The following is a 14,977-nucleotide window of genomic DNA, read 5'->3' as shown; positions in this document are numbered from 1 at the left end:
CCGCTCAGGGGGTCGGATTTCAGTTTTTATTTTATTTTTTTATTTATTTTTTACTTGAAACCACGCACCCAATTCGTAAAAGAAGAAAGAAGCAGGAAATGACAAAACAACAGACTAACAAGACATTGACTGAATGGGGCTGCAAATGCTACGCAGCGGTGGTGATGGGGTGCTGCAGGCTCCGCCGACCAATGGTCTCGGCATCCGCGCATACTTCACGTTGCCATCACTGTACTAGTATTTGAGAACTCCGTTGTTTTTTTCCCCGACATTTTGTGCCTCACGGCCATGGAGTGCGTAATCTCCGCCGACGTTATATTAAATCCAATAGACAATCACACACAGTAGAGAGTTTTACCAACTCGTGAACGAGTACGAGTCCATGATCGACTGAAGTGACTAGCGCCTGGGTTCGAGTGTCGTTTCGCGCCGAATTTCCACCAACGCAACCGTTGTATCCCATGCTCATTGCTGAATCCTGGTTGTGTCCTTTATATGTACATGTACATGCCATGCACGGGAAAACAATAATAATTATAGTTGTGATTGCGTCCAAACACACCATGGTGCTTGCCGTGTACGGCGATCCCGAGACCCTTGATCGAAGGAATCCACCTCACCTCACCAGCTCATGTAGCGCCTACACACCCATTCTTGTTTTTTTGTCTTTGTTTTGTTTCGCCTTCCTCGGCCCAATAGTAATATGTTAAGAGAAAAAGGACTCAGGTGGAGAGCCTAGGTTTAACTAATTGTACAAAAGAGAAAGACCAAGGCTGATTGTTTAGTAACTGGTGGTGTTAGTGGACAGTATAGCGTAACTTGTAGTTCCTTGGTCTTTCTCTTTTGTATAATGAGAAAAAGGGACCTTCAATTACTAGTATAATAATATTATCTCGTTACCTGTGGACTGGTAGTCATAACATAACTTTTTCCCAGTCCCTGAGATTAAGTATTATCAGAACTCGACCTCTTACTGTATAGGCCATGAAGACGCTCCTTTGCAACTCCTCTCCATATTCTTCTCCACAGGCACGGTGACTGGAAAAGCTATAGTTAAACGCGCACCACGATGCAACTGAATGCAGTTGAAGTGGCTAGCAAAACAGGAGACTGCGTTGGAGCTAGACTACGTGGAGAACACAGGATGCATGTACCGTGGCCCTGAGCGAACCACGGTTAGCATTCTAAACTCGTTGTGGTGTATCTGGTAGGATGTAAAAGGGTTTTTGAATGGGTCGGTCAAGATTTCAATAATTTATTATGGTTCTGAGTGTACGGAAAGTTGTCCACTACATGTACATGTATGCCAATACGGTTCAAGTAAAAACCATAGCGGTGGAAATTTACTTTTCTTAGCTTGGGTCAGAGCATGGTAATGCATCACATCGTCTCAATCGCGTCAATAATTCACCCGAGATCGATAAAGATTCAGTAACGATGTAAGTCAATCACTGGATGTGTTGCAGCTGTTCAATTATATGCCACCCCCCTTGCCCCCCCTTGCATGTAGATCAGAAGCCGAACACCACATCAAAAGCGGCAAGAGAAACATCCTACACGTAAAATTTAATTACAGAGAGTCACATCTGGCTGCGGTGAACTACACTTCACTCCGTGTGTTGTCGCTGTTCCCGTCTTTGTCGCTGTGTGTGCCAGCATATATGTTACGAGAAGTCGCAATGATATTTGTTGAATAACATAAGTGCATGATACCTTACTCATGTACCACGTGGAGCTATTGCATTCAAGAATGGTACACACGTACAGCAATCGTGCACAATGCATCCTTTATACCATGAAAATCAACCAATTCAGGGAGCCTGCATGCACTGACGTAATTCATGTTCTATCGAATTCAAGTGGAGGACATCCCCAAGTGAATTGCAGGCAACACGTCCACTAATGAACTACTAGTGGCCTGCAGTCCATGGCGCTATGGATAGCTGGCCGTGGTTTCCGATATTTATTGTGTGGTGCAACAATAGACTAAGAGAACCTTTACAGGCGCAATGTGTTGAAGATCAACACGCAGTTCATCATTGACAGGTGGCTCAGTTGCCAAACAATGTACGGCCTGTGTAAGCAGCTTGTTTGTGATCCCTTGTTCGTGGGGCCAGTCAAGGGCAAAGAAAACACAGGCCAGCTGTCACATCCGCATTGGCATTCTTGACATGTCGCCAATCAAAGAATACTATTAGGCCGACCTAACCAGCGTTGCCAGTATTATTTCAACACCTTGGCCGTCACTTGTTCCAGTGTATACAGACTCAGCCTTCACATGCCTTCAAAACTGCTCATTCACGGAAACTGCTATTTTCATGGCTCGGCGGAGAGTGAAGGCCGGGTTAGTAGATCAAATCCGTGCATGATTACCATGTGCCGTTCTCCAGGTGTCATGTTCGCCTTTAACCCTGATTTACTGTCAGCTGGATGTTCTGACATGGCGCCTTCGGTGTGCAATTTCACAAAGTCAATTACAGCAGAAAAAACCTTTGTTTGCCATAACCACCGCAACAGGATCAATTGTTCGGTTTTGTCATGTATTTATGTATAGGACATACCATACAAACTAAAGTGTTATCATGATAAACCTTCAAACATGTACCTTGATTTCTTGCCCTGCGTCACCACTGAACCAAAGGCTTGCTCTATGACTACGTAATCGGTTAGTGCGCTGCTTGTGGAGACTCCGACCTAGTGGGTGTCTTTCATATACACCCCAAGTCAATAGAACGCCACACTAGTAACGAAAACAATACCATCGTGTTTATCACCCTGGATAGGATATGGGTCACGCCGAGAGTATTATAACGAACACACAGACTGCTCAACTGCCTATATAAGCGCGATCCAAGCGGTGCCGAATCAAACACACTTTCTGCAAGCAATCACTCAGTTCCAGTGTAAATTCTTCCAAAGCGCAATCAAGATGAGCATCAGCGGAATTCCGGTGGGAGGACCCGGACCTGTAATAGGAGGCGGAACGTTGGACCCCTCCAAATGGTCGTCACCTAGACCTGCAACTGCTGATATTCAGAACATCTGTGACGGTGTAAGTTTGCATGGTGTGGTTCTTGCAACATGGGCAGCATAATAACTATTATTTGGTTAGAATGTGTTGTATTCGACCTCTCACTCTTTACACCTCAGCTCACTACACTAATAATGAGGTCAAACCCTGAGTTGAGCAAAGACGCATGTTATCGCGCCTACTTCTGTTGCAAGCGTAGCCCATTGGTTAATTTTGAACTCAAGATTGATGTCTCACTTAACGAGAAATTTACGTGTACATATATGCACTCTGGCAAGGTACGTTCGGGCCTGGTTGAAATCTGGATTGGGAAAAATTATTTTTCATTGCTTTCAGGTTCGGCCTCATTTTCTCTGTGCTGCGCTGTTCAGTGCACAAAGAACGAAACAGTTGTATCTGCAGATCGAGTATATAAACATGAACATGTATAATGTACATGTATGTATGATGACGTAAACATATCTTCTCTTATCACAGCGGATACTTTCCTATCATTTAAAGACCACTGTTTGTTCTGTGCGTCACACCCGAAGGTCCGTGGTCTGGTCGAGTCGGCTTACAATGGCAACAAACCGTTCCATGACTTTACCGCTACGTCCTACATCAGCCGAGACACTGATGATGGTCTCCTCGTACGCGCCAAGGTACGTTTGCTAGCTTGTTCAGCTAGGTAGGGATTTAGTCTGCTTTAAAAACCAAAATGGGCTGTATACATCACAGCACACAGACGTGAGTACAATTGAGCAATATGCAGTGTCTAAAGGTTCGACAAACAACTGCCTGGAAAGTCTTTCAATGTGCAATTCGCATAATATAATTATTATTCTCTTACAGAAAGAGGGAGGATCAAAATTCATCGCGTTGCTGGTCAAAGTTTATCGCCACACCAATCATCAGACAACTCTTGCATTGGCCTAGAATATTCAACGTGCATTATTATTGCTCGTGCATGAATCGTAATGCTAAAGAGTTTAAGGCGGATAGGAAGAAATCGCCAGTCACTCAACATTTTGCAAAGTACTTAGGCGAGGTAAAGTACACTTTATGGGTGTAGAATGCAATATAGACAAAGCATACTCCATGCATAGTCACACCACATTGTACCCATCTTTTGTCCACCAGAAGTGCATGGTAATATGACCGCCAAATCTTTCGTGCAACTTCGTTGTCATGACGGATATTACAGTATAGCAGAAATGATGCGTTTGCAGTACCGCGTACCGTTGATTCTACATGTAATGTTAAGTGGCCTTACCTGACTTTGTTCTCTCCCTCCCTCTCTCTCTCTATCTATAGGTGTGTATAAATCCTCTTGCCCAAATTCGCCTTCAAGTGAAAAGAAGGGGTAGCGCGCCTCACTTCGAAGCAGCTGAGGCATTCTGCGATGGCAACTTGCAAGAGGGACCTCAATAACCAATGCACAGGATGTGTTCCATCACTTATCACTTTTCATTCTTTTCGAGAATAGAGCTTTTGTGTACACCCCAAGTTCCTTCTGACATGTCATCCACTGCACTACTGCTTTGACACGCACAAGGTCAATTTCCCAATAAGTGTCTAGTTGGTCAGAGATACATGTAGTTGCACAACAATATTCTTATTAATGTTGCGTATTGTGCTTTACGTTTCACATCTTCTTTGAATTGGTGTTGGAATTTAATGGCAGTGAGATGCTACGGTACAATTCCAAGTATCCGGAACGTACTTTGTGTCTGTAGAAAAGGGCATTTGAGTCGCATGAAAGGTAGAACTGAATTGGCATTAATCTGGTTAGTGCGCGGAACATGCAGCGGTGCAAAAATCGTCTGACATTCGAATGTGTTCAAATGACACTAAGGGAAAGAACAATGCAGAATGATCAAGGTTTCAAATGTTCTTGAGTGAGTGCTTTGAAACCATGCAGCTGCAAGCTCCTGAGATGATTTGCAAATACTGAAAGGTAGTCGTGAGGGAAGTGACTTCCCCCAAGGTATTGTGCCAACATTGGCCTTTGGCCACCCTGCTAACAGTACAGGCAGCGACCAATGGGGTCTTACTAGTATAGAAAATTTGTATCGAACACAGGAAGTACACCTATCCACACCATTGTTAATGGCCGACACAGTCTCGTCAGTAGATTTGTCAAGGTGAAATAAATAGAGCAGGACACATCCAATACCGTTAAGCAAGCTCATTGACAGATTTAGGTCTATTCGGAAGAATTGATCAACAAGAGCCTCCCGCCACGCTGGCGGTTTCAGAGGCAGCCATTGCTGTTTAGTATTTCTTTTTAGGGCTTTGTGATTCGTATGTACCGGTATTTGTGCAGGAGTTGTGGCCGAACTCCTCACTGTAATTATTACTTATGGCCCAAAAAAATCTAAATTTATCCACCCAGGCATTGATTGAGAAAGTGTATTACTGGTCAGTTTGCTAGATTGTGCATATCTGATTGTCTGACAAGATCTGTGACAAGTCAGTGAAATCTAGGGCATACGTTGTGACCCACTGTTTTCAACCTTTTAAAACATAAAACAGAGGTACAGCATGATGTTCAATAAGACACTTTGGTGGTACTGTTGCACTCACTCTGTAGGCTCTACACAACATCCTCACTTACCCAAGAGAGAGAGAGAGAGAGAGAGAGAGAGAGAGAGAGAGAGAGAGCTTATCGACCATATCTCAATTTAGAGTCTGAATCGTACTGAAGTAGTAAACTGCCGTAGTTCACACCAATCGTTCACACACGCGTGCACGCTATCGTTCCAGTATTTCCAGTAGCTGTTCCAGTTCTAATCGTTCCAGTATTTTGTTTGTGTCCTGATTAATTTTTATTTGACCAAGTACTTGAACTAATGAGCTAGAGCACCAGCAATTGTTCCTACCCTGATGGCTTTAACTGTGCATTGAGTGCATTCGAAACCACTTAGTCTTCACTGGTCGAGGAAGACTGCAAGCTCACCTGGAGAGGTGTCTGACTGCGTGTAATCATCACTCCAGACCTACATGTATATGTACATGCAACCCACCATACCCAACATTGGATTATCATCGCTGCACCAGTGACAATACGCATACCGGTAAATAAGGTTTCCACTGGGATCTGGGACAAGGCAACCGTGTGGCAAATTATGTGTACTAATGGCTTAGAACAGTGAACCTGATGTGCCAATATACAGAGTGACGCACGCAAAGCATTCACAGGCAACTCGTTTGTGAAGGGTTCAATGGATGTAGCCAATTCCCAAATCAGTCCCATGTCGTCAACCAGGTACCGCAAATCAGTCTGTAAATGTGTTTCAGTTCCCTGTTATACATACCCAAGCACAATGCATATGGATGCCACCTTATGTTCAACCAACGTAAGACCTTCAATGTGTCCGCTGCTCTCTTTAAAGTAAATGTAAATTATCGTGTCCGTTCCCGAAGGGAACATGGATCCAGCTAATGTCGTTCTCGGCACTTGTGCCAGTGGCTGTGAGACTTATCTACTCACCCCCACCGTTTGGCGCTGCTTCTGCCGTTAGGGTTTACCGGGTGTTAGCGGCCATCGTGAGTTCCCTTCGGGAACGGACACGATAATTTACTTTTTTTCTTTTCCCGAAGGGAACTCACGACGGCCGCTAACACCCGGTAAACCCTAGCAGCAGATGCTGCTCTCTTTGGCGCGTTTAAAAGCAAGACCTCACGTTCTATTTACATCAATTATTCGTCAAGCAACTCAAGGACAGATTCGAGTTATTGAAACTGAAGAAGACAGTAGATATGACTTCTAAGATGACTAAGAAGCAGCTGGAGGAGGCTTTGAAGAAATTTCATTTCGGGCCTGGTCCATATGAGGGTGGTGCGTCGCTTACTCCCTCAGAGTGGACGTCGCCGAGCCCTGCAACGCCCGATGTTCAATTTCTCTGCAACTTTGTAAGTGCACAGTCAGCATAATGTTCTAAGGCTGCATGAGCATGAGTAACTTTACTTTGATTTGACAGTATCGCGACGTTTTTATGTCCATGTCCTTCCCATTCCTTTCGGCGAAGACCCATGAGAGCTGAATTGGATAAAGTGGCCTACCCGCTCCCCTAGCATTCTGAAACACTACTATGTTAGATTTAATACTATACACATAGAAGATAATTACGTAATCTAGAAATCTCGTCAACCATTCAGAAAAGGATGATTAGAGAACAAGCACAACATTGTAGATCCGAATGTTTGATGTGGTTCAAATCATTTCATATTGCTTTGATCTCTTTCTCCCTCGTACTCAAAGGAGCGCTAAGTCTGACCTGTCACCCTTATTTTCCGTACATGTATGCTTCTGTCCATGATTGTGTTTCAGAGTGCTAGAATCTGTTGCGAAAGCATCAATGATGTCCTCAGTACACGTGTACATGTATGGCGCGTAGCAGTGTCATTTTGCAACTTTTCTCCGTATGTTAGCACATAGCACGTCTGTTATCTCTAGGCGTGGGATCACGCATCTTCATTTCATTCTATGTACAAAACTGTGCTTTCAAATTAATTCTAGCCACGTATTTTTCTCAACTTTCACTGATGAGACCTATAGTGGTCGAAACAGCGGTGTATGGAGGAAAAATATTTGTCAGTAACAACAACTTGGAGTCGTGTTGCCATTTGGTGAAGTTGGCCAGACCGCGCGTGTGGTGGAGGTGGAATTCCTTCTTCTTTCTTCTCTGCCTTTTTCTAACTCCCTTCTTGGCTTTCTTTCTTCCCCTCTCTCTCATTCCCTCTCTCGCTTTCACTTTCTCACCCATCCCTTACCTATTTGTCTCTCTTTCGCTCTAACTCTCTCTCTCTCTCTCTCTGTCTCCCCCCCCCCATGATGCATGCCGTGTACATTGATTCCGATCCCTTTAGTCGGGAGAGTAGCTGCACTTGACCAGCACAGCTCATGTAGGGCCGACACCACATTGTTTTACGTTTGGATTGTTTTTTGTTTTGTTTCCCTCCTTCCGTTCCTAAGTGCAGTGTGAAAAATCTCCAGCTTTATCTTTCTATGATCCCTTGCAGGTCCGCTCTTTGGTTGAGGATACCTATAACCATGGCAAACCTTTCGGCGAGTTTACTGCAACGAGTTTCATCGGTCGTCCGGTGAAGAACGGTCATATCATACGTTCAAAGGTGAGAACTTCTCTTAACCAAACTACCAGTTCATACCGACATTTCATCCTTGGGGTTTACCAAGAATCATAATTTGAAACAACACACTTCAGCACTGCTTAATCAGGCAGTCGCAGTGGATTGGTCTAAGACTTCGAAACTCACGCTTCCTGTGAATCAACACAGGCTTTTGGCAAGTGTAGCCGATATCAGGCGTTTGAATCGAATATTGTGATATAAACCACATAATATTACAGTTGGGATTTCATACTCGACGTGTTCACCACTTGAAACAGGAAAAATGAGACGGATTGGTGAATACATTGGTAGTGGGGAAATACCGATAAAGAAAAACAAGGAGACGATCGACTACATGACGAAACAGTGCTGATTAAAATATATACTACGCAGTAATCACCTCTACATTCAAATTAGCGTATGTCATTGCGTTGAGATACTAATAAGGAAATTTTGTCTCGGTGTGTTGCGATATCCTGACTGACTGCAGGTGCGGATTAACACTCTTGCTGAAATACGTTTGCTTATCAAGAAAGTCCCGGCTGAAGGGATGCCGTTCAACGTAGTGTGTGAGGCATTCTGTGATGGTAGCCTGCAAGATGGTCCTGAGACGACACATGATGAATCTGATTTGTAGTAACGAACATAATGTATACATGTACGTCTTTACCTCTGATCAAGGCACAACATGGTCACAATATGCTCGCTTTTGTTATCGTACACCAAACCTGACTGAGGCAAGCATCATATTACACCAACAATTCATAATGATTTCCTTTTCCTTACTTCTACAGCATATCTGTTGTCTCAAGCCATTTTACATCAGAAACCCTCGTATGGCACTTCCCTACTGTTTACACAATGCCTGTGATGATACATCTGATCATATTAGCTGTGCTAAACTCACGACCCAGCAGGTGTTGCCTACCCTACACCTTGCCATGCATTCCTCCAATGCTCACTGATTGTTTAAGACATGTCATGTTTTCACTGGTCTATCAGAATTGTCTTTCATCTTTACTCTGGTGTCTCAAATGGTGGAGTTGCATGTGCAGTCGATTCCCGATCGAGAGGTTGGGGGTTCGATTCCGACGATTACGGTCAAACACGTCTTTCTTCTCTTTTCTTCTCTTTCTCAGACTCCTCCTGACTTTATTTCATTCTCCTGGGTGGTTGTTAACAGCCACTGCATGCCGGATTATGTGGTGTGATATGTGTTTGGGAAAGAAAATGAAAAAAATACCAAAAATTAGGGATTCACTGGCCTGAAAATTCCACTTCATAGCTGGATGATGTAGACCAGGCTGAATAGTGGCGGTCAATCCTTCAGTCTTGCAAGGTGTTGAATGATGCATTTCCAGGACAAGTTGCTATGGCTTCTGCTTTAGCGTCGCTATGATCGCCTCCACCGATGGGCGTCAAAAAGTCAAAAGGTACCTTTACCTCCTCCATAACTGGTATTATCTAGTTAAAATGCAACATTCAGAAATTGTGCTTGGAATCCACCTTTGTTCATTCTCAGTTCGGAGAACAAAGTTTTCATGTATACCGTCCCAAAATGATTCTCATTAAGTGACCACTTTGACAGCTCAGTTTGCGGGCACTTGAAGCTTAGTACACACGCTATTTAGCAATAATCACAAGGCTGAAGAATACTTTCACTCAGAGTACTCTGCGTACCTCCACTAATAACGTCTGACTTTTCATTGTACCCTTGTCGTGTTGAGCACTTCTTGCAAGGATTTGACAACGTAGCCTGTTTTACGCCTCGAAATCTTGTAGCACGATATTGAAAGCCGTAAAACACGTTCCCACATACACATGTAGGCATGCAACGTTTCTCATTAATGTATATTGCGATGCAGTACTTACTAACGAACCAATCCCCCCAAAAAAATAACACGTCGCCTCAACAACTATTACCATCTATGGAGTGTTAACTGGCGTAGTCAACAGCATCCTTGTGTTGCCTGATGATTGCACTGATATTAGCTAGATACTCAGTGTTGTAACGAACTAGCTTTGCTCCAATGTTGTACTGTGCACTTGAGAACGGTTTTATTCACAACACCAATTGGGCCAATCGCGTGAAACCATGAAGTAAGAGTCAAATCAAAAAGACCACCCAATTTCGGAAATAAATAGAACACTGATGAGGCCTTTATGGCCGAAACAGCTTGCTGTCTACAGCATTGGGCACTTAATTGAAATATAAAATTGAACACAAAAGCTTCGCAAGAAATCGTTACCTAATAAGATTGCCTACCGGCATGCATGCAACGTTCTGTACACTACTGTACTAATATTGCCAGGATGTCACATGCCACTCAGTATTTTAGTTGGCAAGTCATACGCTTGGCTGTGCATGCAGCGGCATTCTGTAAGTACTCACACGGGAGATCACGAAAGTAATAACAAGTACCCTGCACAGTCAATGGCCACTGCCTGCTCATTGCTCCATTATCTATGTATACATTGTATATGCCTGCTCATTGCTCCCTTAAAACCACCAATACATACATGTACATGTGCACGTGCATGTACGTATTGGTGGTTTTCCACTCCTTGGCAAAGAGGGTGATAAACAACACGATTGCGTAAAGAGCGGTATTGATACGTTATACTTGTGCGTCCCCTGTGTGTACATGTACATGTACATCATACATGTGGCTTGGACAAGCAAGGTGAAGACAGTTGAGATGCCCTTGGTAGCTTTGACAGGATATCCTCTTCCCCGGGACTATTGTGGAGGAGGGACCAACGAGGTGATTAAGACGATCCGCGCCTGTCATCTCATTCTGACATTTTGTTGGCAACGAAGCATATTTTGGCTCTTTCACCCTCTTGTTTTGCTTCCTGAATGCCGTAAACGCTGCCACTGGAACCGAGCAATTTTTGGAACCTAAATTCCGATCTATGAACACAACACCCCATTCAATTACAATGTAGTAGAGGTACAGTGGTTACAGAATCACTGGCTTCACTGGTGCAAGGAATACAGCTAACCGGCTATATAACGTGCAGTCCAGCGGTGCAAAGTAAGACATAATCTCTCAAAGCTGTCTGTTTTCAGTCAAGTTTATCGTCTCGCAAGGAACTATCAAGATGAGCAAACGATTTCATAGCGGTGGACCGGGACCTGTTATGGGAGGTGGAACGTTAACCCCTTCAAAATGGTCATCTCCAAGACCTGCCACTGCCGATGTTCAGAAGCTCTGTGACGACGTAAGTGCATATGAGCTTCGTAATAAACCCACTAATTTCTTCATCCCTCTCACCTGTACATGTATGTGATCACTTGGTATCACATAGCATCACCCACAATCATCCAAGACGAAGACTGTGTAAATGAATGTATCATCGCACGCAATAGTTCCTGGGCTGTTTGCAGCTTCTAGATTGAATATCCTCGATTTGATCTGTTTGTTTCACTCACAGGTCCGAAGTATGGTCCAGGAGGCCTACAACGGCAACAAACCTTTCCATGACTTTACCGCCACGTCATTCATCAGTCAAGACATCGAGAATGGTCGTATCGTACGCGCTAAGGTACGATCTGTACATAGTTGAATGCAGTATTATGCGGGCAATAGTTTAATTCTGCGAATTAAAGTAAAAACAACGACAAGAAAAACAACAACAAGAAAAACCACAGGAAAAACCACAACAACAACAATGGTGTTATGTTGATCTTAGTGCCGGGCTTCATTATTCTCAGCTGTGTACGGGCATCCCTGCTTGAGGGTTTGGAAGGGTCTACACAAGTTCGGTATAACTTTAGCTGCTTGTTGGCCAGATTTATCCAGCTTCGCAAATGATGGAGCGCAGACTACGGTTTTATGGCCTTATCAGTGGTATCACGGATGACCAGCCACATGTAGATCTACATATATCTAGGCCGTTCCTGCCTGCTGGGCTTGGAATCCTGGAATACATACACTGTGCATTCGGCATGGTTGATTGCTGGCCAGACTTGCAAATCTTTGATCTCAGGCGACGGTGTGTCGGTCTTATCCCTGTAAATAGATTAGGAGACGGCTGTCCGTGTGCTTCCTATCAGAGGTGATAATACCGTGCTTGCTAGACGGTGAGGCTATGAACAGTGTATTGTTGTTGTTTGTTTATTTAGAGTCGAAAAACAAACCGGCAAATACGCCTTATTACAAGATATAATAGCTATAAAGAGAACAAATTCTGCTGTCATCGCCACACTACAACAAAGTCATGAAGGTTTACCAAAATCGATTTTCTTGTCACAATCATCAGTGGAAAGCCGTGACTGAAGAATAACCATGCCAAATCAATAATTTATATACATTCAATAATGTGTTACGAGAACAAAACAAAGTGCTAAAAATAGAATGAGGGAAGGTGAGACAATAGAAGTAAAGTGAGAGCTAAGTGCAACAGGGGTGAGGAACTAATTACAACGCTAGAACTGTGTAGTGAGACAAACAATCATGCTGTGCACCTACGAAAACAATCTTAACGCAACTACATGTTTCTTCTGCTTACAAAGATCAGGCTTATGCAAACGAATACAAACAGCCTCAAGTACTTTCAACTGACTAGCGTACCGTGCACGACAAAGAACAGAAAAACTAAAATCATCATACACCTGCAGACACTTAGGGTGAGACAACAGATGAAGAAAAACGGCAGACTTCTTACGATCACAATCACCATCCGATTCCTCGTCTCCACCAACCGCAACCTCGTCCCCCGTCTCATCTTCCAACTCGTCCTCAGTGTCGTCCTCCGTGTCATTCTCCTCATCACCACCGATCGGTCCCAGGCTCGCTTCACGTTGCTGAACCTCTGTTCGTTGACTCCTCCTTTGATCTTGATGGTAATTTGTTACCATTGTTGTTGTTGTCATTGTTGTTGTTCCTGTTGTTGCTAAATCTTCTGTTCCCAGTGTCTTCGCCGGTGCTTGACATCCAGTACTGTAATAATTCATTGAATAATTAGCCGTTGATCGTCTAGGTCTTTGAATGTTGATCGTGTCGTTTTCTCTGTTGAATTCCGTTTCCTTCAGCCTTCTTTCTTCTTGTTCATGTTCAGTGCTTACCTCATCCATATTTGCCCGTGCCAGCGACACCACAGACTCAGCCCCAGCACTGCCGATGGCAGATGCAGGTGGCGGTTCTGGGGGAGGCAACGGCAACGATGGCGATGGGGGCATCACCATGATCACCTCGTCGCAGCGTCCACTTTGGTCATGAGCTGGATGTTGTAGTTGCGTTAAGATTGTTTTCGTAGGTGCACAGCATGATTGTTTGTCTCACTACACAGTTCTAGCGTTGTAATTAGTTCCTCACCCCTGTTGCACTTAGCTCTCACTTTACTTCTATTGTCTCACCTTCCCTCATTCTATTTTTAGCACTTTGTTTTGTTCTCGTAACACATTATTGAATGTATATAAATTATTGATTTGGCATGGTTATTCTTCAGTCACGGCTTTCCACTGATGATTGTGACAAGAAAATCGATTTTGGTAAACCTTCATGACTTTGTTGTAGTGTGGCGATGACAGCAGAATTTGTTCTCTTTATAGCTATTATAAAATTGTTGTCTCCGCGTCGATTATTTACATATTACAAGATATAGTGTGATAATGTTGACTTTGACTCTTACATGTCCCCCAGGTGTGCATCAATTCACTTGCTGAAATTCGGCTTCAAGTAAAGAGAACACAAGCAAAAGACATGCCCTACCATGAAGTAGCCGAGGCATTCTGCGATGGCAACCTGCAAGAGGGCCCTGAGTAACTGGTGCAGGGCGACTCCTTTCTCTATGTGCTTCTATTCCAATCGGATATCTTTACCTCTCTTCAGTCTACACGTTGTGTTGTGCCGACGTGGGTATTGCTGCCGGCTTTTGCTTTAGCATACGTTTTAAAAATATTGCGTTTTCGCTTTTTGTGTACAGATTATTGCTTGCTAGTGTGTTCAATAATACACAATTGTCAAGTTCACACCTCCTCCTTATGACTTTCTTGACTGTGTTAACTCTACCTACCAGCTAAGCAGACACAAGAACTGTATGGGCCATGAAGAGACTTTGAAACTCCTAATTTAAACTGCATGTCCTCAGTATACCTGTATGCTCCAGCGCGGAGACGTTGAGTGGAAAAGCTATAGTTGAACACGCACCACGACACACTAAATGCAATTGAAGTGACTGGCAAAACCGGAGACAGCGTCGGAGCTGGACCGCATAGAGAACACAGAATCCATGTACATGTGTATGTAGGTACATGAGTAAGGGTACATTTGCAACCATGCAAACAGTTTTACACGGTTCAAGTGATACCCACAGCCGTTGGATTTTACTTTTCTTCCCTTGGGTAGGAGTAAAGTAATGCATCACATCGTTACAATAATTGAGTTCCATAAAGATTCACATGCAACTCAATCACTGGATGCGTTGCAGCTGTTCAATTCTCTGCCACCCACTTACATATACATCAGAAGCCGAACGCCACATCAAAAGCGGCAACAGAACAAATTATACTAGTAAAATAAGAGACAGGAAGTCGAACTGATGTGTGTTGAATAATGTAAATGGATGATCAGATGCAATATACCCAATGGGGAGACATTTCATGCAAAAATCGTAGACAAGTAAAAGAGCCATGTGTGATGCATCCTTTCTAAAAATGAAAACAAAGCTAATAACTAGAATACTCGTTGGAGCAATCAACTTCTTGAAAACAAAGTTTAAAGTTTAACTCATTCATGGCGTTTCTGCATCAACTAATTCAGCTGTTAGTTCCTGCATGTTTATGCAGTTCATGTTCTCTCGCATTCACGGCATTCACGTTGAGGA

General features: G+C 43.5%; 3 protein-coding genes across 3 annotated transcripts; all 3 read left to right on the top strand.

Moving 5' to 3' along the window:
* The first annotated feature begins 2,856 nt into the window (after positions 1-2,856).
* Positions 2,857-4,721, top strand: LOC135822772 (uncharacterized). The gene is made up of 3 exons (XM_065335600.1): positions 2,857-3,052; positions 3,565-3,675; positions 4,328-4,721. Exons 1-3 carry the CDS (start codon positions 2,930-2,932, stop codon positions 4,442-4,444), a joined length of 351 nt encoding a protein of 116 aa, XP_065191672.1. The 5' UTR covers positions 2,857-2,929; the 3' UTR covers positions 4,445-4,721.
* A 1,795-nt stretch (positions 4,722-6,516) lies between these two features.
* Positions 6,517-9,166, top strand: LOC135822771 (uncharacterized). Its single transcript, XM_065335599.1, has 3 exons — positions 6,517-6,928; positions 8,039-8,149; positions 8,637-9,166. The coding sequence occupies exons 1-3, from the start codon at positions 6,776-6,778 to the stop codon at positions 8,781-8,783; spliced, it is 411 nt and encodes a 136-aa protein (XP_065191671.1). The 5' UTR covers positions 6,517-6,775; the 3' UTR covers positions 8,784-9,166.
* A 1,997-nt stretch (positions 9,167-11,163) lies between these two features.
* On the top strand, positions 11,164-14,123 carry LOC135822770 (uncharacterized). Its single transcript, XM_065335598.1, has 3 exons — positions 11,164-11,371; positions 11,585-11,695; positions 13,795-14,123. Exons 1-3 carry the CDS (start codon positions 11,252-11,254, stop codon positions 13,915-13,917), a joined length of 354 nt encoding a protein of 117 aa, XP_065191670.1. The 5' UTR covers positions 11,164-11,251; the 3' UTR covers positions 13,918-14,123.
* Positions 14,124-14,977: the final 854 nt, after the last annotated feature.

This window comes from Sycon ciliatum, chromosome 8 (assembly GCF_964019385.1).
Source record: "Sycon ciliatum chromosome 8, ocSycCili1.1, whole genome shotgun sequence".
NCBI classification, from domain to species: Eukaryota; Metazoa; Porifera; class Calcarea; order Leucosolenida; family Sycettidae; genus Sycon; species Sycon ciliatum.
The sequence above is the reverse complement of the archived record's forward strand: the minus strand, read 5'-3'. Positions and strand labels throughout refer to the sequence as shown.

What these genes read in the sequence shown, in the direction of transcription:
- LOC135822772 (XM_065335600.1), top strand. Translation starts at nt 2,930, where the DNA reads ATGAGCATCAGCGGAATTCCGGTGGGAGGACCCGGACCTGTAATAGGA. An exon ending in TTCAGAACATCTGTGACGGT is followed by an intron (nt 3,053 to 3,564) that starts GTAAGTTTGCAT and finishes TCACACCCGAAG; the next exon opens with GTCCGTGGTCTGGTCGAGTC. An exon ending in GTCTCCTCGTACGCGCCAAG is followed by an intron (nt 3,676 to 4,327) that starts GTACGTTTGCTA and finishes CTCTATCTATAG; the next exon opens with GTGTGTATAAATCCTCTTGC.
- LOC135822771 (XM_065335599.1), top strand. Translation starts at nt 6,776, where the DNA reads ATGACTTCTAAGATGACTAAGAAGCAGCTGGAGGAGGCTTTGAAGAAA. An exon ending in TTCAATTTCTCTGCAACTTT is followed by an intron (nt 6,929 to 8,038) that starts GTAAGTGCACAG and finishes GATCCCTTGCAG; the next exon opens with GTCCGCTCTTTGGTTGAGGA. An exon ending in GTCATATCATACGTTCAAAG is followed by an intron (nt 8,150 to 8,636) that starts GTGAGAACTTCT and finishes GACTGACTGCAG; the next exon opens with GTGCGGATTAACACTCTTGC.
- LOC135822770 (XM_065335598.1), top strand. Translation starts at nt 11,252, where the DNA reads ATGAGCAAACGATTTCATAGCGGTGGACCGGGACCTGTTATGGGAGGT. An exon ending in TTCAGAAGCTCTGTGACGAC is followed by an intron (nt 11,372 to 11,584) that starts GTAAGTGCATAT and finishes TTTCACTCACAG; the next exon opens with GTCCGAAGTATGGTCCAGGA. An exon ending in GTCGTATCGTACGCGCTAAG is followed by an intron (nt 11,696 to 13,794) that starts GTACGATCTGTA and finishes CATGTCCCCCAG; the next exon opens with GTGTGCATCAATTCACTTGC.